This window comes from Falco peregrinus, chromosome 6, assembly GCF_023634155.1.
Source record: "Falco peregrinus isolate bFalPer1 chromosome 6, bFalPer1.pri, whole genome shotgun sequence".
Lineage (NCBI taxonomy): Eukaryota > Metazoa > Chordata > Aves > Falconiformes > Falconidae > Falco > Falco peregrinus.
Genome location: NC_073726.1, coordinates 8110192 through 8134350, shown reverse-complemented (window position 1 = coordinate 8134350; position 24159 = coordinate 8110192). Strand labels below are relative to the sequence as shown.

The following is a 24159-nucleotide window of genomic DNA, read 5'->3' as shown; positions in this document are numbered from 1 at the left end:
AGGGGTTGGCCAGGATGAGCCGATCACTGCTGGGGGACTGGCTGGGCATTGGTCAGTGGGTGGTAAGCAACTGTATTGTGCATCACTCGGTGGGGGGTTTATCCCCTCCTTCCCTTTGGATTTTATTCCTCTCCCCTTCTCTCTCCTTCACATCACAACTGTTATTCTTTTTATTTTATTTCAACTATTGAATTGTTCTTACCTCAACCCCCGAGTTTCACCTTTTTCCTGATTCTCCTCCCCATCCTGCTGAGGGCCGGGCAGAGGAGCGGTGAGCAAGCAGCTGCATGGTACTTAGCTGCTGGCTGTGGTTAAACCACAACAAAAATGCGTCATTTTCTACCCAAAGACCTATTTCTGTGAGCAGAGTTTAAAAATCACATCCTGTACCTGCTGACATCAGGTAGTGAGTTTAATTCCAGTGATGCAAGGAAGAATAAAAAAGGTGGCAGCGCAGGTCTCATGGCCAAGTAACTTGGAGGGAGGTTTCTCTTTGAAAGTGGTGAGGGTTCTTACCTTGCTCCAGACATACCACCAAGTTCGCTGACAGGTCAGGAAACCACCCCTGTGATAATCCACTCTCAGAAAACACCGCAAAAATACAAAGTGAGGTTTCTGTGATACAACCTGGCCATCTGATAACACAAAGTGAATACTTCTAAAGAAATTAAGTCTGCAGACAGTATAGTTAACAACAAAACTCTTTCAGAAAACAGGCATGAACAAGAATATTAAAATTGAATGTTTTTTAATTTTTTTTAAATAAAAGAATCAAAGAAAGCCATAGCACTTATTGGAGAAAAGAAAAATCCCACCCACAACACATTTCAAAGTGAGAGCTGACAGTAAAACATTGGGCAAGTGTAGATCTACAAGCTCATGAAGCAGAACTAGGGTGAAGTCTTACGAAGTCATGAGAGGAGTCCCACTACCATGTGAGACTATCCAGAGACATCTCTCCAAGAGCTTCTCATTTCAGTTTCGTATTTTGGGTACCACTTGCTTTCATGCAAGGGTAGTTCAGGCTGTACAGACACAGACTAAGTGTAAACAAGTGTTTCCACTGAAAAGCTGTTGATGTGAAGAGTCACCAATTCATTCTGAGCACAAGTCCATGGCTTTTATACAAGCAGAATATCTGACCAATAAGAAATATTATTTTCAGGTTTACCTATTGCGAATACAAGCTGTAAAAATCACGAAGCAATTTATGGTTCAAGTATTTAGACTCAGAAATGTTATAAGCTGTATTCCCTTCTCTCTGAAGAACTGAGCTAAGAGATAAGGTTCTTCCCTGGACAAAATACGGTCTAACTGTCCTAAACAACCTCCTGCTTCCACACCGCTCCAGAAACAAGAACAGAAGAAACTCACTATCAGAGCTGAAATTGCTACCTGCCTTTTGATATGAGAGTGCTGGAAGAGCACAAGCATTCCACTTGGCTCCAGATTATCACACTTCTTCAGATACAAAGCATCGATATCATTGCATGCATTGAGAAGCCAAGCAGTTGAATGTCAGTGCAGTTAGACTGTGCGAATACCTTCTTGGTATTTCCACCCATCGGTGAACATATGGCGTCAATTACAAATACTGAGTGGCGTGCCAAAGCAGCCACATCAAGGGTCTGCATTCATCACTTCAAGACCTCTTGCACTTGATCTATATGTAAGCAAAGAATGGATTTAGCAGGAAGCACCACCACACTTTCATTCTCCACCGTTACATTCGATTTTCCTAAGGATAAAACTGCTAGCAAATTATTTCAAAGCATCTCTCTCCATGATTTTGGCATTATAGATGTGCAATAATTTGTATCTTTACATAGAAAACAATTTGGTAGTTAATTCAAATTCTCCTGTGTACAAACACACAGTTGTAATATCATCCTCCTTCTCTGTACCATTATTAATAGAGATCTACTCAAAACCCCCAAATTATTATCAGAATGTCATTAGGAAGACTTGATCCCTTGGGCACGGTGTGAAATTATTACTTTTTAGACCATTCTGTTAAGCCAAAAGCTTGGGCAGAGCTCCTCCAAAATACTGTTCTCCTCTGCCTCCCAAAAGGAAAGACATAAATTGAGGAACAAAATCAGCACAGAGTTACGTTGATTCACTTGCAGCAACTTTGCCCCCATCGCTCCCTTCTGGACCAGGCACACCACGAGGGACCACTGGTTCTGCAAACGTGTCAGGGGTATGTCTGAAGCATCTTTCAAACTGCCAGCACACTTCCCCAGTGCAGTCCTTTTTACCAGGCACTGACTTTCTGTTAAAAGTTTCCGTTAAATGGCTTGGTTCCAGTACCCCCAAGTTCAGAGGAAGGATAACCCCTGAGGAAAGTCTCAAACTCCTCCAAATGGATTATTTCTAAAGGCTGGCCAGCTGCACCAGCTAGCATTACTTGTTGTCCACTTCATCAAGGTACTTCCTCTTTAAAGTACATCATGGAAAGGTAAATACACCTTCAGGTTTGTCCTCCTTTGTACGGACTCCAAAATGTCACAGTAAGCACCGTGTTTGTCAGAGATTCTAGTTTGTCACAAATCATCACTCGGCATCAGCTTCTCCGGGTCAAAGGCAAGACAGAATGAATGCTTACATTCAAAGCATCACCTATGTACTGTGGCAGCAAGGAGGACAAACTGATTATTAGTACAGGTGGATAAGCAGCAGCCCAACTGTTCTCTGTTCTTCAATAGCTTGTATTTTGAGGAAGACTTAAGAGCACAATTCAACCTGAGCTAACACCAAGCTTGCACAGGGGTGGAGGAAGAATTTACTAGAGTACATTAAACTCACAGTGTAAGACGGTGGTCTCTTTGGAAAAGAGAAACCTTTGCATTAAGCTAAAATTTTTCGAAGATTTCAGGTATCTGAACCAGTAATAGAGTTCTTTAGAAAGAAGTTCAAAAAGCTAAGTATAACTAACTACGGAACAACATTTTTTTGATGATGTGGCAATAATGGCAACCAACTTTCTCCTGAAATCTCAACTGAAACACTACTGACAAGTAACTTGCAAGTAAGTCAACTCCCATCCTCTTCCCATATCCTCTATAATCTTTTATACAGGCTCAAACAGCACGTTCCTGAATGAAGACTTTCAGCATAGAGATTTTCAAAGATCGTGGAAACAAACTAAATGGTGCAAGACCAGAAGAATCCCACTGACCAGGGTGAACGAACAGGTACCCCACCTGCATGCTTCTCATACAAGGAGACTCTGTAAGAGCACGCAAATAAACAGACAATGAACCTGGATCTGAGGACTGGAATAGTTTAAAGTTCACGCTGATCTGGCTAACTGACCTTGCCCGAGTCAACTGGCTTACAAACTGCACTCATGATTTTAGTAAATATTTACACGTGTTGTATGCAAACATACTGAACCTGAATAAACTTTACCACCGAGATTTTCAAGTGCAAATGTATAGTCTCCCTTAATTCTGCTCTTAAGGTATTTTTTTAAAAATTCAATTGCTCCCCCCAAACCCTAGCCTGCACAAATTCTCTGATAATAGATAATGATTAAATATCAGTCTGAAGGTTCACAAGAAATGAACTACTTAAACGAAACATAGCTTCAAACAAGCAACACAATCTATTTCTCCATTAAAAGAGGACTAAAAGTCCCTGCATAGAGAAAGCAGCAAATAAATGTTAGAAGTACTATTAGTTAAGACATCAGACAAAAACAGATCAGATTCCTGACTTGCTATTTTTGTCTTCACATAACAACTCCATTTGGATGTTTGAAATTCAGTTTGCCTCAACATAAAATACTGCTTTCTACTTGCAATGCGGCATGAATAAAGGAAAGACTTTCAGTCCCAAAATGTTTACATTACTGATGTATATGGACTGTCGTTTGTTATTGGTTTGTTCCAATGATCCATGATTGCTTCAGATTAAGCACAGTTGGAGACTGTTGCAGATGCATCCAAATGTAGGGTTGTTTCAATAACTTAATAGCACTTTGATGTTTGCCTTGCTGAATTCTTCACTGCTGAAGGAGAATCAGAGTCTTCAGTTTACAGCAAAAAACCAAACAAGGCAGTTAGGAAGATCATGTAACACAGAGCTCTGAAGCCCACAGCGGAGGTTTACTGCAATATGGTAGCCTGCTTCTGGTCTCTTGAGCACAAGCAGCTGCCGTAGCAGTTGCTCCCTCCTCTTCTGCCTCTTCCTTTACCTCCCGGAAACCTTCTGCTTCTTGGAATGGATTCTCCAAGAGTTTCAGTACATTTCTTACCTAGAGAGAAAACAGAGCATGGGTATGAGAATTTAGAAAGGCAAAACTATGTAGAGAAGAACCTCACACCAAATAATGATCCGGTATATTGTATTTAATGCACCAACTCCAGACAAGCCAAATATTAAATAGATGAACACTACACATATCAAATAAGCTGAGAACTAAGATTGTAACTGGCTGAGTTTGTATCTGTATGGAACTCAAGCTCAAATAACTTGAAATTCAGTATTGAATACAAGTTCGTGTCATTCATTTCTCAAAACAAATTAATTTTCCCATATGCTGCAGGTAACAATCCAGGTGCTGGACTCCACAGGTGAAAGCCATAAGTTTTGAAAGATAACAGCACAGCAAGGAACAAGTATAAATTAATCCCCAGCTGCCTCCCAAGGTAAACACCATCCTGAAGACTGTAAAAGCAGGGTTAAGTGTCTTGCGCTACAAAAGCTGGTCAAGTTCAGATTTAGATTTTCAATTCCTTTCTTTGTTCTGCAGTCATTAAAATTACAGCTTCCTCAAAAATAATAAAGACCTTCCAAACAGTAAATTCCCACTCCGAATCCCCTTGCTGCCCAAGATGCCAGAATGAATCTCACCCAGCATAATGTCAGTCATCAACAGCACCACTACACATCCATACAAGCCTAGAGAAATGTTACCTCTGAGAAATCCCCATTTTCTGCTGCTTCTATGGCATTCTGGGCAATATAATTTCTCAAGATATATTTTGGATTGTTTGAATTCATAACCTTCACACGATCAGCGTTCCAGGCATCAGCATCACTAACATTTTCTATTTCTTTTTGCAAACGGACTCTGAAATCAAGCGAGTGAAAACAACCGGTTTGGATCAAGAATCATATGTAAAAGTTGACACATTCCCTTGCCTTGAGATCCTTAGTTTGCAGTTCTTAAGTACATCACCTATAGTCCCCTCAGTTTATAAAATGCAGCATGACATTAGAATACAAAACACCACTTCATTTAAAAGCAGCATTATAAACCATCAGGAGCTCCTGACAGGGCTCAAGGAAGTGGGCACATGGTGCCTATTCTCTGAAAAAGTCAGATTGAGACACTGGCGCATGGTCTGTTCTGCACTGCTCCACAAAACCCACCACATTCAGATCGTCTTTTAAGTACTTCTCTGCTTGTTTATTAGTTAAAGTTTTTGATGTTCTGATAAAAGTACAGGGGTGCATACAGCTGAGGCAGTTTGTTCTACCTTTTAGCAGCAATGCTTGCCAGAACTCTCGGCCTCACTGGAGAACAAGATCACAGGCAACCAGGTGACAAAAGGAGTCCTGACCCAATCCACACAGCAGAAACAACTAATGCTCTAGTAAGATGTTATCTTTATTCAAAAATTTTCTGCTAACACTAAGTTTTTAGGCTTTTAAGTTATCCTATTGGAATACTCTGGACATTTTTTTCCTGGCCATGATTTCTTTTACAGTTACTCTGATTAAAAATACCTCCACTTGCTTTCTACATTAATACATAGATTTTTCTTTCAGAAAAACATTTTAAAAGGATAAAATTCTTGGAGGCCAGTTAATTGTAGTTACTGAGCACTCGAAAGCTCACAACTGAAAGTAACCTCTGCTAGAACCGACACCTACACTCTTGAAGCACTTTTAATACTAGATTTGATGCTAAGTGATTTCTGTGCCCCTGTTCCTCCCCAAAATCTAGCAGACTAAATACAGAGATACCCTTGAACTTTCACAGCAACACAGACACCGATCTTGGAAGTACTTAATATTCTGAGTCGCATGCCCTCCACATCCCTCCCAATCTATATATGTCAAGACAGGGTGTGTGCTTCATGAGACAGACACATTGCTCTCAAAATAAAATGAACTACTAAAATACACTGCTGTGAATAACGAGAAACCTTACCTGTATTTCTCCAACCACTCTTTCCAGTGTCTTTTATTTCTGCTGAGTAAATCAGCTGCTGTTAACTGCTGCAGTTTAGAGAATTGTTCAATGCGTTCTAATTCTTTATTTATATTAGCTTTTGTTCCAATTAATGCAAACAGCTGAGGATTAGGACTGTGCCAACATTAGCATCATTGACAGTTTGTCTGGGAACAAAAGGAACAAACACATAAAGTTGAGCTGCTCATCAAGAACCATCTTTTTGCAACCATAAAGTAGATACAAAAACATTCACAATAACCCATGATTTCACTAGAGAGGTTAAGTAACAGTACTTCATAATTAATAGAACAATTTTTTTTATCACAAATTATGCTACTTTTACTGTTCCTTCCCCCTCTACAGTGTGTTTAATTCACACTCCTGTGGCGCATAAGGTGCATTTTCAGAATTACCAGTTGGGTTTAAATGTGCAATTCTTACCAAATACCCTTGTAACTCTGACAGAAATTTGGAATAAGGAATTTGATCTTACTTAGGTGTCGAAGATAATACAGAATCCATAGGGTTTGTGCTCCTGAAAATTTCTTTTCCTAACATTAATACTGTAACAGCATGTGAATAAAGATTTAACACCTACTGATTTTTACCAGTACTAATAAAACCCCAAATAGTAAGGGGAAAGGTACCTCATTTAAGCCATATGAGACAACAGTTTATTTAATTTTTTTAATTAGCCAGTCTAAATCACAGAACGAGAACTACTTTGTGGTAATAAATTCTTAATAATATCCAGGCTATTTTGCTGCAGGTTTGACTAGGATTCTATCTTTTTACATTCGACTGTGTTAGCTGGTGCTGTACCATAGCTTCACCTTATTTTTCAATACCATGCTAGCTAACAGTTTTTTTCCTGGATTAATAACTGCACTACAGCATAAAGTGGGGGAAAAAAAAAAAATAGTATAAGCTGCAGCATATCAAGATAAACTAAGTTTTTTATTTCCTTCTATGAATGCATTTATAAACAAAGGAGAAATGTTATTCCCTGGCTTCAAAACAGACAACTCATTATATCAGATTATATTTTCCTACTTGTAGTAAGCAGAGATAAGCTATGTGCTTTGATTTCTGAGTTTATATAAAGTACTATCCAAATATGATTTACCATCTGACATGCCCATGTCTACAATATCCAAGTGCTATGATTAAAAAAATCACTTATGCACTCACTTTAACACAGTACCATTCCCCTCTAAAGTCTTACATATATATCATGATGATTTATAGCTACTTTTCATGTTCCTCTAAGCCTGAATGCAGCGTTTAAAAAAAAAATATTGTCTCACCTCTATCACACCGGCTATCTTCATATTGTATGATAAGCTGCTTGCAATTTCAAAGCAGCTGAAACCCGGAACAGAATTAAGCCGTATCCTCCACTTTAATTTATGTCCCTTTCATTTTAGCGTATCATCACAAAAAACTTAAATAACCAGCAATACCTCCAGAATTATAAATGGCTACAGCCAGCTGTCTTGGCACAGCACCAAACTTGTATGAACACGTCTCACCCCAGTCCATTTTCTCAACTCCCAGCTATTCTGCAAGTTGTTAACCATGATATCAACACACAGAAAAAGCTGAAGAATTTGGCAGGTTCGCCACCTTCACGTAACACGTATTAACCGGGGGCGGGGGGGGGGGGGGGGGGGGGGGGGGGGAGGAAAACAGTACCCAAAATACCCCCACTTTAATTCCCCCCACCCCCGCCCCGGGAAGATGCTAGAAAAAAAATGACAGATTAATGGGTCACACTCATTCCTTGTTTTCCACTGCTCCAAAAAAAGTGAAAAACTGCTGCTACAATCACCATTATAAGCAGCAGTTGAACAAAACTTACTAACTTTCCACAGAGTAACTAGACTACAGAATGTGGCCCATCAAACGGGACATGGAGAGCACCCACACAATTTTCAGAGCCTGAAGCGTGCACGTAGGTTATATTTAGGCCAGACCATTGGTGGCTGAGAGTGATTGTTTGCTGGCAATACACTGGCAGAACACAGTAGCGTTATTGTTCAAACCCATTCCTTCTACAAAACATTTCTGTATCACTTCACTATCTGGCACGCTCACTGCCTTAGCCAGCAGAGACAGTAGAGGGGAAAAAAAAAAAAAAAAATGCCATATGAAAGCTCGGACAACTTTAGCCCATGAGCCAGCTGCTGGAAGCCACTGCTGAGCATTCACCAGTCACAAGCACACAAGAATTTGCACTGCTGTAGATTATGATGCATCTACTTAACTGAGAAATATTACATAGCATGCAGAATTCATTACAGTTATAATGAAATTAAAAGCATGAGTATTACCTTGGATCCATCTGTGGCTTGAAAACAACTTTCAGTTCTTCCACAGAAGCACACTGATTCGTAAGCTCTTCTATGAAATTTTCCAATTCTGAAGAATCAGAGTCTACTGAGAATGAACTCAGCAAGTAGAAAATATTTGTGAAGTCCCCACCTGAAAAAGTTAATTTTGTGAGTAATGCAACTAATAAATCGGCAGGAAAACAGGTCCCATATCTCCTTCCGAACTCCCCCCACCGCAGTACAGGTCACCACTCTGAAGAGGCAAACTGCTCCCTTAGTGAGGGTGCAAACGTGAGACAGCACGAGCCCTGTACAAGGCGACAACTGCCCCACACATCACAAGGAAGGCAATTATTTTTCAGTCTTTTGTTCTTTTCTCAGATAACAATGCAGTTGCATGAGGCTGCTTTCTAAACTACATTTTGATTTGATTACAGACACTGATGACTAATTAAATAATAATCTTCTGTGCTCTTCACCAACCTGTGAGATGCATAGTTTCAAGGAGCTCAGACACCAATTTACCATCTTCTTCTAATTCCAGCTGGATTAGACCTAGTTTCTTCCTCATCTTCTGCAAATAATGTTTCTCAAATTCTGCGTCATATTCCTCTTCCAGGATGAGTTCACTTATTTCCAAGGGCAGCTCTGGAACTAGAGCCTCAGCAAGCTTCCCCAGGTTCCACTTGCAAATCTCTGGCTGCTTGTTGTAAGCATAGCGCCCTGTATTATCAGAACCATTGCAAATGTGCTCAGGGTCATATCTGCAAATGAAGAAACAGCATTCTTCTAATTATCTGGACACAAATACTGCAATAAGTACTATTTTTAGTATTTCAGCCTTCTCTAGGAAACTAAAAAATTCAAAAGGGAACACTCCTTCTTGATTCTTTACCCAAAGTTACTTCATTAGATACTTTCCTGACCTTTCAAACACTGAGAAACCCCACAGGCCATAAGAACAGTCTAACAGGTAGAGATGCTGTGGATACAGTTAAAGAGAAGTGGAAAATAAGAATTACAGGACAACTAGAACTAACTTAATCGCCTTTGCTATAAAGAGGGCTCATAAATCTACTTTAGAGTCAAAATGTTAAAGCAATCATGAACATCGGGATTGTTACACATAGCAAATACATACCCACACTTACAATAATTATGCCACACTGACCTGTCCATAAATCCAAAAGGGCCATAGTCAATGGTTAGTCCAACTATGCTCATATTATCTGTATTCAGCACACCATGGCAAAACCCAACACATTGCCATTCAGCAACCAATCTTGCTGTCCGTTTTGTTATCTAAAAGAGAATTTATTTTTTTCATTTTTCAACACAACGTATTTCAAATACATTTAAGTATTTCCAAGCATTTCCTAGTCTGAACTGATGTTTCTACAGCTCCAATGGAAGCAGACTCTGACAGTATACCATACACACAAATGTACATATGTGTCAAGGACAACTTGCTTCTCTCCTCCTGTTAGTAACTGCCCATTTTCTCAGTCTCCCATTTCTGTTTGCCTTCTTTCCTTCCATGCCTGACTTGCAAGTCAATTGGACAGCTGTAAATCATACTGGAGACAGAACGCTGAAGGAAGGTAAACCGTTTGACACCAGACTTGTATACTATTTCAGTCACTATATAAATACAATCTTTGGCTTACTACTCATTTTAAAGACCCTTTAACTACAGGCAGAAGAAAACACAAGCAAAGACTAAGAAATAAAATTAACTATATGCAACAAAGCTCAATGTAAAATTAGTCTTTTGGTTTACCTGGTACATAGGAGTGATTTACAGGGAGGCAAGTGGTTTACACAAAAGATTATTCCCTGCTAACAAGTTCTAGCACTGATAAGCACTTCTCCCAATTTGATGAGAGTGGAAAAAAACCTACAAGGTTAAGTAAAACTATTCCAAGAATGACAATTTTATTTAAAGGCAGTTCTTCACTGAATGCATGCTTCACCAGAGTTTTTCCATTGCTTAACTAAGAGTCATTGTTATGGAATCCTTGACTGCAATCACTGCATTTGCCCCATTCTTCAAATAATGTAACATTTTAAAATAGTTCTAGTTATTTAATTAAATTAGCCCACCTGTCAACTACCAACTAGATATGCCTTACAAAATCTAAAATTCAGGAAGCTAACCTGGCTTTTAAATAAACCTCAGTATTTCCGAATACTTTACTGAATTGCTGTAAATAAAAATTGTATGTAACCATTAGCTAAAATTTTTAAATCAAACTGTTTTCATAGCTAAAGATCACCTATCTTCCCAAATAGCTATCAATGTACAGAAGTTTAAAGCAACTATTCTCTCCAGGCTGCAGTGTAAGTGTACTTTACTGAGGTTTAAAAAAAAATCTAGTTAACAGAGGAAATATTAGTTTTATGCCTCAGTCCTCAAACCCAGAATTTTTCCATTTTTCTTTTTTTTTAAACGTGCAGTTAGATAGGAAAGAAAAATTAAAAAAAAAGCTTGCCCAGCGATAATCTGACAAGTAGTAAAACCCACAAACGATGCTTGGAACAGAAGCTTTCCGTTCATCCACAAGATCTCACTTTTTACAATATTCTTGTGTTAGGTTCCCTATCCATTTTTTCCAAATGCTGTCTCACAGGGCAGCTGGCAATCAGCTGCATGTGTCCAAAAGTGATTACTGGTATGCCATAAACCAGTAAGGGAGACACACCCTGCAGATGGCTCTGTGCCAGAAAGATGGTAAAACTTCAAAATAAAAAAACCACTGACCACCAGGGTTGGGATGAAAGCACTCCAGCAGTAAGGCAATTCATCACTGCTGGATGTCTTTGTACGGATGCATCACGTGCTGTCAGTGTTCTGGTAAAAAAAGGAATCCCTCTAATGAGAGCACCTGAAAGCCTGGGTGCCACTCAAAGATGGATATATTGATTAGAAAGACAGCTTTGCACTGACTTTTACCTCTATTCTTTTTGATCACATTTTTCTACCGCTAGCCATACCAAAAAACAAGTACGGCATATATATAAATAAGAGCACTATCCCAAGGACATGCTCATTTAAATTTGAACACCCCCCACAAATTTTTCGAATAAGTACCGATAATGGTGTTTGCTTCCTAGACAGTGGTGTCAAATGCAATCACTTGTACTTTTTTTTCTTCCATTTCTTACACAGTGCCAAAAGAAAGAAAAAGCACGTTGGAGTTGAGCTGACAGCACTTTCCCATTATTTAAAAAAAAAAAAAAAAAAAAGATGGATGTGTTTGTCAGGTTAGGTGAGGGACTGGGGTGCTTTTTTTCAGGTGGAGAATATATGGGAAGTCTTCACCAAGGAGGAGAGAAATCATGAAGAGGCAATATGCACACAGGTGTGGAACATGGAAACAAACAAAAAAATGTTGAGATGGGGGCAATAAGGAAAGAATGCCAGGGTGGTGGGGAAGAGACCAGTAGTAACTGGGCCAAGAAAAGCAGCCAAAAGCAGGAAGAAGCAGGACTGGGCACGGATGTTTGCAAAGAACCCCAATTCCCATGACTTTTCCGGCATCAGAAAGTAAACGTGCCATCAACTACAGTGCTGGACATGCACATAGCGGGTGACAAGCCACAGGTCTCAACTCCAACCAAACACAAAATGCCTGGCCAGTGAAGTTAAACTCTTCGGCACCCAGTGGTAGGCCAAGCCACAGCTTGCTTCTGAAGAACTAATGCTAGTATGCATAGGTTGCGTTAAAGCAAAAAAATAAACAAAACCCCCACAAAACCAAAATATGTCCAAAACCCCACCTCCAAAACAGAAACAGAACACCCACAAATTCAGAGCCCATAAAATTTAGAGAATATCAGATTCCAAGCCTGCCTTTTGACCTCTTATTGGTCTGTTACAAACACGCATCATGTCGCAGACATCCCCTTAGTCCCTACCAGATCGCTTCAGATTTCAAAGCACCACAACTGCTTTTATGTAGACTAGTCAATTGTATTAGACTGGTATTTTTTTAATTATTCCGTTTACTGTCTAGTTACAGCATTCCTATTTGGTTTGTAATTTTACTTGAACTTCAGGTGATCCAAGTCAGAGCCTTTATTATAGTTCTCCAGCAATTTCAAACTGAATCCCTTCTGCAAGGGTAGCATTACTATATACTAATCGCTACAAGGCAAAGAGAAGCATCTTACTCTCTTATCCCAAATCCCTTCTTTGCTCACTGAGACACAGGAATATAGTAACAGAACTTCAATGTCAAGAACAGCAATACAGTACCAACAGTGAGAAAAAAAGATATACTCAGAGGATAAAGCATAGATAACAATTAATTTAGCTATGTTTTACTTTAGAGAGAAATACAGCAATTCTACATTCATTAATGTTACGGTTCAGATTTTACTATGGATCTCCAGTAATTGTTAAGATATAAATTTGTACAGTAATTGAAAACAGGTTGAAATAGGTATCTCAGAAATCACCCAGCCTCTCCTCTGCACCACTGCAGGATGACCTGACACTACACAATTTATCTCACCTGATCTTACCATTACCAAAACAGGAGGTTTTGCAATTTCCTCAGGCAAGCCCTTGATCGTCTTTTGATCTTTAGAATTGAAATGTTTAGTGATTTGCAGTCAACGAAATCTTGTTTGTAATTTGGAAAATGAGAGACAGGAAATGACTCCACGTTATCAGTATTTTACAAGACGATGTCTTGCAAGTCTTAGGTACCTGTCAACTCATCATTGGATAGTCAGGGTCAGAACTTCCCCTCGCAGCCTGAAACACTCTCAACAAACGGAGACAATTCTTGGGAAGCTCTCCCAGAGCAGAAAAACCATGAACCACTATTAAAAACATTAAACCACTTTCATTGGTTTGATCAATAGCAACATTGAAGAAGACTCTTAATAGAACTACTTGTCAGTGAAAACAAAGAAAAGAATAGTTCAAATAAGTGAATGATACAAGGTATTAAAAGATTCCAGTCATCTGTACTTGCCGATGGAGCTCCTAAAGATGACTATGGATTTGTGAAGAGAATCTGATCTTTCTTACCTCTTTGAAGAAAGCAGCATTCCTCTGAATACTGTTGTCTGAATAAGCCTCCTGGATTTCTGGATAGAAAGTGCTGATCACATAATCAAGCATCTGTATCCGAATATCATTTCGGTTAACACTGGGACCCTTGCGTCCTGTGTATTCATCAGTAGGTTTAAAAATTTCAAAAGAACCAAATCTGTTTTAAAATAATAAAAACATGTTTTCCTATTATCTGATACTATTAACTTAATCCGACAGTACATGTAGTAACTTGTAACACCTACGGTTGTTGCAACAACACTCCATTATCTCTTGAGTTTAACACCAATCCTTCAACTGAGAGAAAAAACCTGCAAGATTCCTACGCTGAACCTAGCGAGGCTCAGCGACTCAACACAAGGAAGCACTTACATCCACCTGTAGCCAAACTGACAGATCAAGCGAGACCCTACCTGGTACCAAAAACCAGCTTGTTAAATGCTTCTACATTACGATGTACAATGCTTCTACAACCACTTCTACAGCAAAATTCTGAGTAATTTATCCTGAGTAAATATACAGGAATAGGACATTTAAATTACTGGACCATACATCAAGCGTACAAGATAGATTTTTCCACATATGTATATACGCGCACACATACAATATATACACATGCATATATTCCTTATGCCTCGCCTTCCTCTAATATTCTGTTACTTCCTGAAACTCCTAACGTTTTGTGTTGGAGCAGGAACCTCATACACTTCTCAGGCAGAGAAAGTGCACCCAAACTTTGACAGTACTACCTCCGAATAGCTTTGGAGTTCAGGGTGGAGCTACAATCCGTCACTACTAGCAACACCAAAACCCCCATGTATTCCATGCAGGCATAAACATGAAAAATCTCTTCAGAGGTCTGCAGAACTTAGCTGTTCTTTCTACCAGGTTAGAAACCTTAGTTTTATCTGTCTCTGTGCAGACACCAGCTCATCCCACCTAATGGACAAGAGCAGCAGCTTCCTACAGCCCAGCATAATGAGTTCCAAACCTCCAGAACTAGAAACATGCAAATGGTGCTGTTATAGAAATACACTTAAAGTGGTATTTTAAAGACTGCTGTGCTTGGTTCTAAAGAGTAAAAAAAAACCCAACAAAATTGGCTCCTACCTTATAAATGTAGAAGCTATTCTCAGGACAACTGTACACCTTTCACTTTTTGGATTCCCATCATAAAATATATCACGGACAACTTTCGAGTCGGATGTCACACACGTTCCAGCCCTTGTTGTCGGTATTCCTAGGTGAAACATAGCCTCGCTGCACAGGAATTCCCGTATGCTTGACCGCAGGACTTTCCGACCATCAGCTTGCCTGCAAGACATGGACAGTTTTCAGGCTATAAAGGCAGGTACCTTAGCAGTAGAGAAACAAAAGACTAGAAGTGCCATGCTCTGCCCACAGTCACACGATAAAGTAATGGCAGATCTGAGAACAAAATCTGGACCTTCAAACTTCTGTTAAAGCTCAATTTCAGTTAGACAGACTTAACACACTTGCAATGGAAGTTTGTTTTCTTCTGTTATGTGTGGTCTTCCAGTTACACATATACCTTCTAACCATTAATTTTGTTTTAGTTATGCAATAGTATTTCAAAAGAATTAAAAAAATTTTCAACGAGTATAGCTATTTTATTATATAAGTCACTGGTTTCCTCTTAATAAAATGGCTACTGTTACACCTCTTGAAAACCTGTATCATTTTGGATCTTCCCGGGTAAGTAATCTGCATAGCAGTCCTATTTAAGAAAAAAAAAAAACAACCAACCAACCTGAACAGACAGCAAAGTAGCTTATTTAACAGACCTCAAGCAAACAGAACAGGTGCAGGTGGTTCTCAGCTCACACTCCCAGCACTTCAGAAGCCACAGGAGAGCAGCCCCAGGCAGACCTGCAAGGCTACCACCGTGTCTGGGATTTTCAGTGATTTCCTGAACTTTCACAGCCCTGAAGGTGGCCCTCAGAGCACCACATGTCTGAAATAAGGTGTCACTGAGCCTGCACAGCTGGAACAAAAAGTACAGGAACTGCAAGTGGGACAAACGACCTGAGAGATTTAAAGCCATGCAGGCTAAACCAGCTAACGAAGACATCCATCCTCTGCAGGGATTTGGTCAGTATGCCGTCTTGGGGGCTCTTCCACCCATCCCTCCCAGAGCCAGGAAGGATGGAGCAAACGCGCTGCTGGCAGCGGGGCCAGCAGCACAAACAAACCAAACACCTGCATTTTAAATACCGTTTGCATGGGCCACAGGACCACACGGCAGCAAGCAGTCAGGTGGCTGTTACACACCGCTGTCCCCGCATTCATCGCAGCCTGCGCCCTCCCGAAGGCGGCACAGCCGCAGCTGGGGATAACCAGGCACAGACCTGAAGGAGATGCAATTACAGTCTTATTTTCCAGAGGAAAATTTTGCCACCTTCTGCTTTGGCATTTAAGCATTGCACTTGCTGCAGCCAAGATTGCAAAAAAAAACCAAAACCAAAACAACAACAACAAAAAAAACCAACAAGAAAAAACCGCAAGAAAACCGAACAAAACCCAGGAGGGCCTAAGAGACGACCTCTGCCTCGGGCAATGACCCTCAGCACTGAGCCAGCTGGAAAAGCACCTGGCTAAGGCCATTGGGAAGCCGGTCCCCGGCCCCCCCCGCACCGCCAGCTCGCCACGCCACGCCGGGGCTTCGCGGGGGGCACCGGGGTGCCGCTCCTCCCCTCACCGGGCCGGGCCGCCGCCGCCCCGCTCCCCCCCACGCCGGGCCGCGCCGCGGGGCCTTACCGGGAGAAGGGGGTGAGGCCGGCGCCCTTGAGCTGGATCTCCCAGCGCTCGCCCCGCGGGCCCAGCACCTCGCCCAGGTACATGGCGGCGCCGTCGCCCAGCTGCCCCGCGAAGCTGCCGAACTGGTGGCCGCAGTAGCAGTGCGCCGCCGGCTCCGAGCCCGCCAGCAGCCGGTTCCCGCTGAAGTACAGCGCCGCCTCGGCCTCCGCCGCCTCCCGGTCGGCCGCCGGCGACTCCAGCCCCAGCAGCGCCAGCGCCGGCAGCGACATGGCCACCAGCCGCGGGTTCTCCAGCGGGCTGGGCCGCACCCGGGAGAAGCAGGCGCCGGGGACGGCCCGCGGCCCGCCGTCCTCCGAGGCGTCCACCGGCAGCGAGCGCAGCGCCAGGTTGTCGAAGCGCAGGGCGCCCAGCCAGCCCCCGCCGCCCGCCTGCGCGCCGCCCTCGGGGCCGCCCGGCCGCGCCGGGAGAGCGGCGGGCTGCTGCATGGCGGCGCCCGGGGAGCCCGGCCGGCCCGCGCCCGCCGGCGGCAGCAGCAGCGCCCGGGGAAAACGGCGGCAGCCGCGCAGCGCCGCGGCCATCCGGCTGCCGGCGGGGTGGGCCCGGGGGCGGGCGGCGGCGCGGGGAGCCCCGCCCACGGGGGGACGGCCGCCCGGCGCGGGGCCGAGAGGCAGCGGGGCCGCGCCCGCGGGGCCTGGGCGGGAGGCGGGGGCAGGCGGGAGGGGGTGGCTCACGGCGGGGTGGGCACCGGAGCGGGGCGGGGGCGGCGGGTATAAATGCCGGCCCTGCGGCGCGGCGGCCTTAACCCGGCCGGAGAGACTGCCAGGAGCTACCAGCAGGTTGCGGGGTGGGTGGCGCGGGGGAGGGAGCGCGGCGGGTGCGGGGGCAGCGCTGCCGCTCTGCCTGCGCCCTGGTGCCCCGGGCGGCCGGTCCGCCTCCGCTGCGCCTCGGGCGCCGGCTCGGAAGGGGGTAGCCGCGGGGGGGGGGGGCGGCCGTGGGCTCGCCCGGGGCTAGCCCGGCGGGGTTAGGATGTCCTGGCTAACGAGAGGAGGGAAGGAGGAGGCGGAAGGCTCCCTGAGCCCGGAGGAGGGGGGCCTGCTGGTTGAGGCCATGCTGGAGCACGGGGGAGACCCGTGGGACTATAAGGAGGTTGGGCAGGAGCCCACCCTGAAAGCGGCGGAGAGGCTGTGGCTGAATTACGTGGCCGCCAGCCACCCCAAGGGGGAGAAGAAGTGCGCGGCCCTGCAGTGGCTGCTGTTCGACCTGGCCCGGGTGCTGCAGGCGGCGGTGGAGGAGAAGGAGCGCTGCATCCAGGGCCTGCGGGGCGACCTGCGGGCGGCTCGCGGGGACGCCCTGGCGCTGAGCCGGCAGGCCGAGCAGCTGCGGCAGCTGAGGGAGGCGCTGGGGGCCGAGGCGGCCGAGAACGCCCGGCTGAGGAGGAAGGTGCAGTGCCTGGGCACGCTGCTGTCGCTGGGGAAGGGCGTGGATCACGGGAAGGCGGTGGCGCTCAGCAAGGCGGACGGGGACCCCGAGGCGTTGGGTGGGGACGGCTGGAGCGCGGCGGCGCCGGCCGCGGGCGCCGCGGGTGCCGGGGAAGCGCAGCCGGCGGAGGCGGGGAGAGGGCGGGGAGCGGAGGATGTGGCCGGGAAGGAGAAGGCGTGGAGGAAGCAGAAGGAGGGGTGGCCCGTGTGGGTGAACCGGCTGTGGGCCTCGGAGCACTGCGCGCCCTTCACGCGCGAGGCGGCCAGGCGGGCGGTGGCCGCCATCGGGCTGCCGTGGCCCAAGGTGAGGGCCATTACCCGGGCCCTGCCGGCCGCCGAGACGCTGGGCGGGGAGATCTTGAGGCTGGTGATCAGAAACCTGGGCGAGTACGAGCCCCTCAAAGACAACACGGCGGGGGAGCCCTGGAGAGATGGCCAGGAGGCGTCAGCCCACGTGTGTGGGAATGTCTTACTCCGAGTGTTGAAGCAAAGGAAGAAACCGGTGACCCCCGACTTTGACGTCTTTGGGGTGAACGTGGAGCAGGGGGACGTGGGGGTGCTGGCCTGCCGTGCTCCCGAGCCGCAGAAGGCGCTTTTCATCAGCCTGGGGTCTACTTTAATCGGCCGCCCCCTTAGTGAATGCATGGCTACCTTGGAGAACATGGGGACCCTGATGGGAGCCGAGGGAGGGGGGAAAGGGATGGCAGAGAAGCACGGCATGGAGGCGAAGGGGAGGAAATACATTCCCAGAGGGACAATTTGGAGGTACTTGATAAGCCAGGGGGTGAGTGAAGGAGAGCTGGATAGTCAGCCCACAGGAGTTTTAATTGCCAAAATGAAGAAAATTCTTCAGGAAAAGGGGATGAAGCAAGAGGAGATTTGGGAAAAACTGACTCGGATGAATTCTTCAGCTCCTCCCCCTATCCCGAAGAAAAAGCTACACCCACCCTCAGGGGACCTTCAAGATTAGCAGCCCCAACCCCTGTTGTCAGTGCGATTAACCTCCACTAGTTATCCTCCACCGCACTGACCTGGTGTGCAGGAGGAGAGGCTGCGTGGAGGTACGACAGCTGTTGAAGGGAGGTGGTGGGAAGTTTCTTAATTGCTATGGGATCAAAGACTATGTTATTTGATAATCGGGGGTCCTCCACTTCTGGCTAAATCCATCTGGATATCGGGAGTGGGAGGCGAAAAAAGAAGGGGGAAAGAAGTAGAAGCCCAGTTGTGGGGAGAGGAGGATAAACTGGATAGGTAGATAATTCTGGTAAAAGGAAGAGGGGAAACATTTTCAGAAAGAGTTTCCTGTTCAAGGTAGATCTGCCCAGAGGAGAATTGTGCTGGAGACTTCTTCCCCTCCTAGTACCTATATATATATATATATATGGTAGTAAAGCACAGAAGGGTTGTGAGGAGGCTGAGGGGGTGCAATGAAGGCTGAATAGACCGGGATTTAAAATCCCTTTTTTCACAATTACTGTGGAAGCCTGTGGATGTGCAATATGTGGTCGGCGGAAACCCCTTGTAAGCTTGGGGGTTGGACCTGGCTGATTTGTAAAGGTCCCTTCCAACCCAACCCATTCTGTGAATTGTAGATCCACACTGGATTATGCCTTTGGCCCCTGGGAGTGGGCAGCACTTGAACAGTGGTGTGGTTTAACACCCGCTGGTAACAGAGTGCCGCGCAGCCGTTGGCTCCCTCCCTCCTCACCCAGGGAGGTGGAGAGGAGAATCGGAAAAGAATGTAAAACTCAAGGGTTGAGATGAGAACAGTTTAACAATTGAGATAAAATAGAACCAAAAGAACAATAATAATAATAACAGTTATAATGAAAAGGACGGAGACTGGGAAAGGAATGAAATTCAAAGGGAAGGGAGAAAAGAAAACCAGTAATGCACAACTACTTACCTTTTGCTGACTGATGCCCAGCCAGTCCCTGAGCAATGATAAGCAGGCCTGGGCATCCCCCCACAAGTTTATGTACTGAGCGTGATGTCCCATGGTATGGAATACCTCTTTGGCTAGTTCAGGTCAGCTGTCCTGGCTGTGTCCCCTCCCAATTTCCCAGTGCCTGTGCCACTCCAGCCCTCTGGCATTGCCTGAAAAACCAAGAAGTCTGACCAAACCGTTCCCACACCAAATGCAAAACACGGTACTGCACTAGCCACCAATAAGAAAATGAACTCTGTCCCAGCCAAAACCAGGACAAGTGACAAATTGATTATGTGGACCCCCTTCAAGAGGTTGAAGGAGGGTTTGTATTATTTGCTATTGATGGAACAGCAAGATGGACAGAGGCAACAGCAGTGGGTGAGGCCGCTGCTAACACCGTGGTTTGGTGTGTATATGAAGTATTGAGCGAATGTCCTGCAGTCATAATTGATTGAGATAAAGGAAACCACTTACCAGATGCAGCAGTCCAGAAGTTCCCGGGATGAGTAGAGGTACGTCAGTTAACTCACATTTCCTACCATGCACAGTCCTTCGGAGTGATGGAAAGAGCTAATAGGTCCATCAAGGAGAGACGGAAGCTGATTGATGAAGAAAGAAGACTAAGCTGGAGCAGTTCTGTCTGTGTGCTGGGCCATGGGAACAAAGTGCTCACCAGGTACTGCTGCAGCCCTTAAGAGCTGGTCTGTGGCCCTGCCCCACAGACAGACATCCTCTGTGGTGATGCCAGTAAGCAGCTGTGTGCCTACGATGCTGATTTGATCCTGGAGCAGGGAGCACAGGCCCATGCCGCACTCCGGTGTCTCACAGCTGAGGACTGGCATGCCAGTATAAAGCAACATGGAAATCAACCCCTGGTGGGAAATGTGGTCCTATGCACATCCCAGGTACGAAGAGGAAGGCCCAGAGAAAATTTAGGCGTGATTGTGGCTTGTTGGTTGGGAAACAAGAGACCTAAATGGAAACGGAGAAGGGGGGTTTTCATTGGTAGATGGGGCCCACTGCCAGGAAATCGGAGAGAATGTTTCTAACGTGTGAGATAGGTCCCACAGCCACATCTGATCCCAAAGACCAATCACAGGTGTGGACCACAGAGACCCTCACTGAAAACTATCTTCTTCAAAGTGCTTAGTGTTGTGTTAAGTCAGCATCAGGAATATTGTTAAAGCATTGCAGGCCCTGTTTCAGTGTGTTCTGCTGGCTTCTAGGTGTAAGAGCAATAGTTTGGATGTGAAACATCACCACTGCTGTTAATAACTTTATTTCTTTCAGGAAAGATGTCAAAGGAATTTTAATACAAGACCTGGAGATGATGGGGATGACCTCAGCTGTTTGGTTTCCCAGTAATAAGCGTTTGTTAATAGTCCTTCCACAATTAAGTGTCTTTACCTGTAAGAGAGCGAAGACTGGACAAAAAGATGGAACTAATAAATTAGATATTCAGCTTGGGTCCCCACATGGGTCAGCCACAGAAGTTGCATGGGATACAACTGGTACCTCTGCAACCAGTGTAACAATAAGGGGATGCAGTTGCATCACCTGATACGCTCAAAATTGTTCAAATGATGCAGATTTAGTTTTGGCCACTGAGCCTATCCAAAACTAAAATCACACCATCTGCAAGTATCTACAAACCCTGTAGGACAGTATCAATGTTAATTCTGTAAGATGGGGAAAGAAATGGGGAATTGATGTGTGAGGCATGAACTATTCCAGAACGCATCCAGAGTGTGACCTGTACGTATGTGGGTTGTGCCTCTCCTATGATTGCAAAGTCTGCAACCTTGGAGGTACTAAAAAGCTATCTGGAGACTATCCTGGGCAGCTGGCTCTAGGTGACCCTGCTCGAGCAGGGGCTTGGACCAAACAGCTTGAAGAGGTCCCTTCTAACCTTGGCCATTCTGCAATTCATTTTATGAAAATGGCAGCAATTTTGGATCATATACAAGGTAGATGGATAACAAACTTCAGATTGTCGTTTGATGCAACAGCAATGATAACTACCTGGGATAACCAAATATGGCACATGGTAAAAGCAACTGCCAAATTAAAAAAAACAAACCAACAAACTAGAAGCGATTAAATTCAATAATATCTCTATTGTACTCATGCTCAGTTGTTAGCTGTTAAAACAATTTTTTCAGATGGGTTAGCTCTGTTCTCATGGTTATTACAACGAGATCCCTTATTACAAGGGAAGTTTCACCAACCGCTGTTGCAAATGGACAACTAAAAGAAATGTACATACTAGTTCTGCACTGTTGGTTGTGGACCACCGGAGATATTGTCACATGTCAGTGGAGAAGTCAGTGTGGGAACGCTGGTGGTGTTTGGTAACAGTGCGGGCTGCGTATGCGTCACCTCACCTGTAATGGGAGAGCAGGAGGATAACATGACCTCTGTGGCTCCAGGAGAAGACCAAAGATGTGGCACTACATCTGTCAGTGGCGTACATTCATTTGCCTGTTCTCAAAACAGGGTTTTGTTCCAGATCGAGGGACTAAGGACATCTGTCTGGGAGCTGAGACGCCTCGCTGGGATGAGGTGTTCAGCTGGCATGACAGCATACAGAAGGGAGCCGTGAAATCGGAGAGCAGACAAGTTGCAAGCCTGAGGACCACCTTGGGCAAGTAAGGACCTGTCAGAACCAGAGACTGAAATTGTGAACTCTACATTGTTGGTATGTGTCTGTGGGTTTGTTTCCAAAAGTACTGCTATGCAGCACTTAATGCAGTTAATCCTGTACTTGTTACTGGTTTTAATAGAAGTCATGTTCTTTATTTTTCTGTATATGCTTTGCTCGTTTCAAAAGGAAAGAATGTGCTCATGTGCCTAGCTGAACATCTTGCATGCGTTGCTAGCCTAACAGTTGTGGTGGCTTCCAGCTGGAAAGGGTTGAGCTTATGAGCACCTGGAGTGGTCTGAACATCCTTGGAGGAGGTCAGGCAGACCAGGGGGTGGCTTGTGAGCAAGAGGTCCCACTGGACCATGCAGCCGCACAGAGCTGAGGCCCCAGCAGTGCTGGCAGATGGGTGACAGATGCCTCTGCTGATGCTCTCCTGTATGTGAACTGGCAGATAAGGTCCTGCTGCCACTTAGCTTGCATGGGAATCAAGGCTAAGGTGGAATAGTTGCGTATTGCAGCAGGTAAACTAAACCTAATGGGACAGCTATGGGGGAGTCGTGGGGAGCCAGGCTGCCCGCAGTGGGTATCCCTGCCAGTAACACAGTGTAAGGCTGCGAGTGCCAGTGTAATGGCATCAGAACTGTCACAGCTGGGTATGGCTGTAGCAAAATGGCTGTGGGGCCAATGGAGACTAATTCATCAGGGGCAGGTTGTTTATTTGGGAGGCGTTTGGTTACAGGAGAGGAGGTGGCAAAAACAGTGGGCCCTGATGCTGAAGAGTGAAGGATGAGGTATGAAGTCTACTGAAGACCAGATGGCTCCTGCTGATGGTCGGAGTGTGGATGCTGACGGCTGGTAGTAACACTGACCTGCAGACTCAAGCCCTGGGAGGCTGGAAGGTGTCGCCTGGGATAACCCCTTGGACTTGTTCCATCAGGTCTCTGGCTGTATGTTATGGCATGGGGGAACAAACATGCACCTCGGGACTTACAAAACTGTCATTGTGGGTTGGCTGTGTGTGAGATCCGTTAGATCTTGGATCAGAGATCTAGTCTCTCTAATCTAATGAATAAGAGTTTGTAACTTCATAGCTGTGCCTTACAGATTCCATAAATACGTAGCTTGATCAGTGGTATGGTACTTAAGTTACTATTTTTTTGTTTTGCTCATTTCCATATCGTCTGTTCACCAGGCAATAAAGAGTGTGCCTCGGTTCTGTCTTGGGTAGCTGGTCTGAGGAGGGGAGCCATACCCTGGCACAGCCGCAGGGCTGGGGCTCATACCATGGGAGTGCTGCCTGCCGTAAGCCTTCCTCTGACAGGCCTGGGTATCACGGAGAGCAAGCTTAGGACAAGGTCTGACCGCCGTGTGCCCTGGAATGCCGTTACTGGCCTGCTTATGCATGGTTGGAGAGGGAGAAATCCATGTACGCAGCGGCCAGGCAGAAATTGCTGATAACGGCCATGAGCCATCAAGGCTACTGCAGGTTCCACAAGCCCTCCTGCTCTCCCTCACGTGAGAGCGGCACCAAGAGCCTGCCAATGCATTCATGATAAATGTGGTTTTGAGTGAGAAGCCCGCAGAGGCTCCAGCTGCCTTAGAAGAGCAGCAGTCCCTCAAGACAACAAACAAAAATTTTAACTTTTAGGAGAGTAAAGGTGTGCTGGGACTGGGTATTGTACGATGGGCCAATTAAGTCTGTCCTCAAAATGTTACAAATGAAGCGATCCATGCTAATTTC

At 45.2% G+C, this 24159-nt stretch overlaps 2 protein-coding genes across 6 annotated transcripts; one reads left to right on the top strand and one right to left on the bottom strand.

The window, feature by feature from the left end:
• Nucleotides 1-731: 731 nt before the first annotated feature.
• On the bottom strand, nucleotides 732-16967 carry SELENOO (selenoprotein O). Its single transcript, XM_055808450.1, is given in 10 exon segments — nucleotides 732-4261; nucleotides 4924-5080; nucleotides 6167-6318; nucleotides 6320-6354; nucleotides 8513-8674; nucleotides 9007-9287; nucleotides 9695-9825; nucleotides 13565-13745; nucleotides 14699-14902; nucleotides 16367-16967. Coding segments are annotated over 10 exon segments (2076 nt in total). The 5' UTR covers nucleotides 16945-16967; the 3' UTR covers nucleotides 732-4066.
• A 170-nt stretch (nucleotides 16968-17137) lies between these two features.
• Nucleotides 17138-23551, top strand: LOC114013994 (uncharacterized). Of its 5 annotated transcripts, none has more exons than XR_008747819.1 (2): nucleotides 17138-17202; nucleotides 21065-23551. XR_008747819.1 is itself a non-coding variant. In XM_055808444.1 (2 exons), the coding sequence occupies exon 1, from the start codon at nucleotides 17393-17395 to the stop codon at nucleotides 18812-18814; it is 1422 nt and encodes a 473-aa protein (XP_055664419.1). In that variant the 5' UTR covers nucleotides 17242-17392; the 3' UTR covers nucleotides 18815-20679; nucleotides 21065-23551. The 5 variants fall into 5 exon arrangements, 3 of the variants coding, with proteins under 3 accessions (XP_055664419.1, XP_055664420.1, XP_055664418.1); XR_008747818.1 differs by having other exon boundaries at nucleotides 17175-17210; XM_055808444.1 differs by lacking the exon at nucleotides 17138-17202 and adding an exon at nucleotides 17242-20679.
• Nucleotides 23552-24159: the final 608 nt, after the last annotated feature.

Coding starts and splice junctions, on each gene's coding strand:
- LOC114013994 (XM_055808444.1), top strand. CDS start 17,393: ATGTCCTGGCTAACGAGAGGAGGGAAGGAGGAGGCGGAAGGCTCCCTG.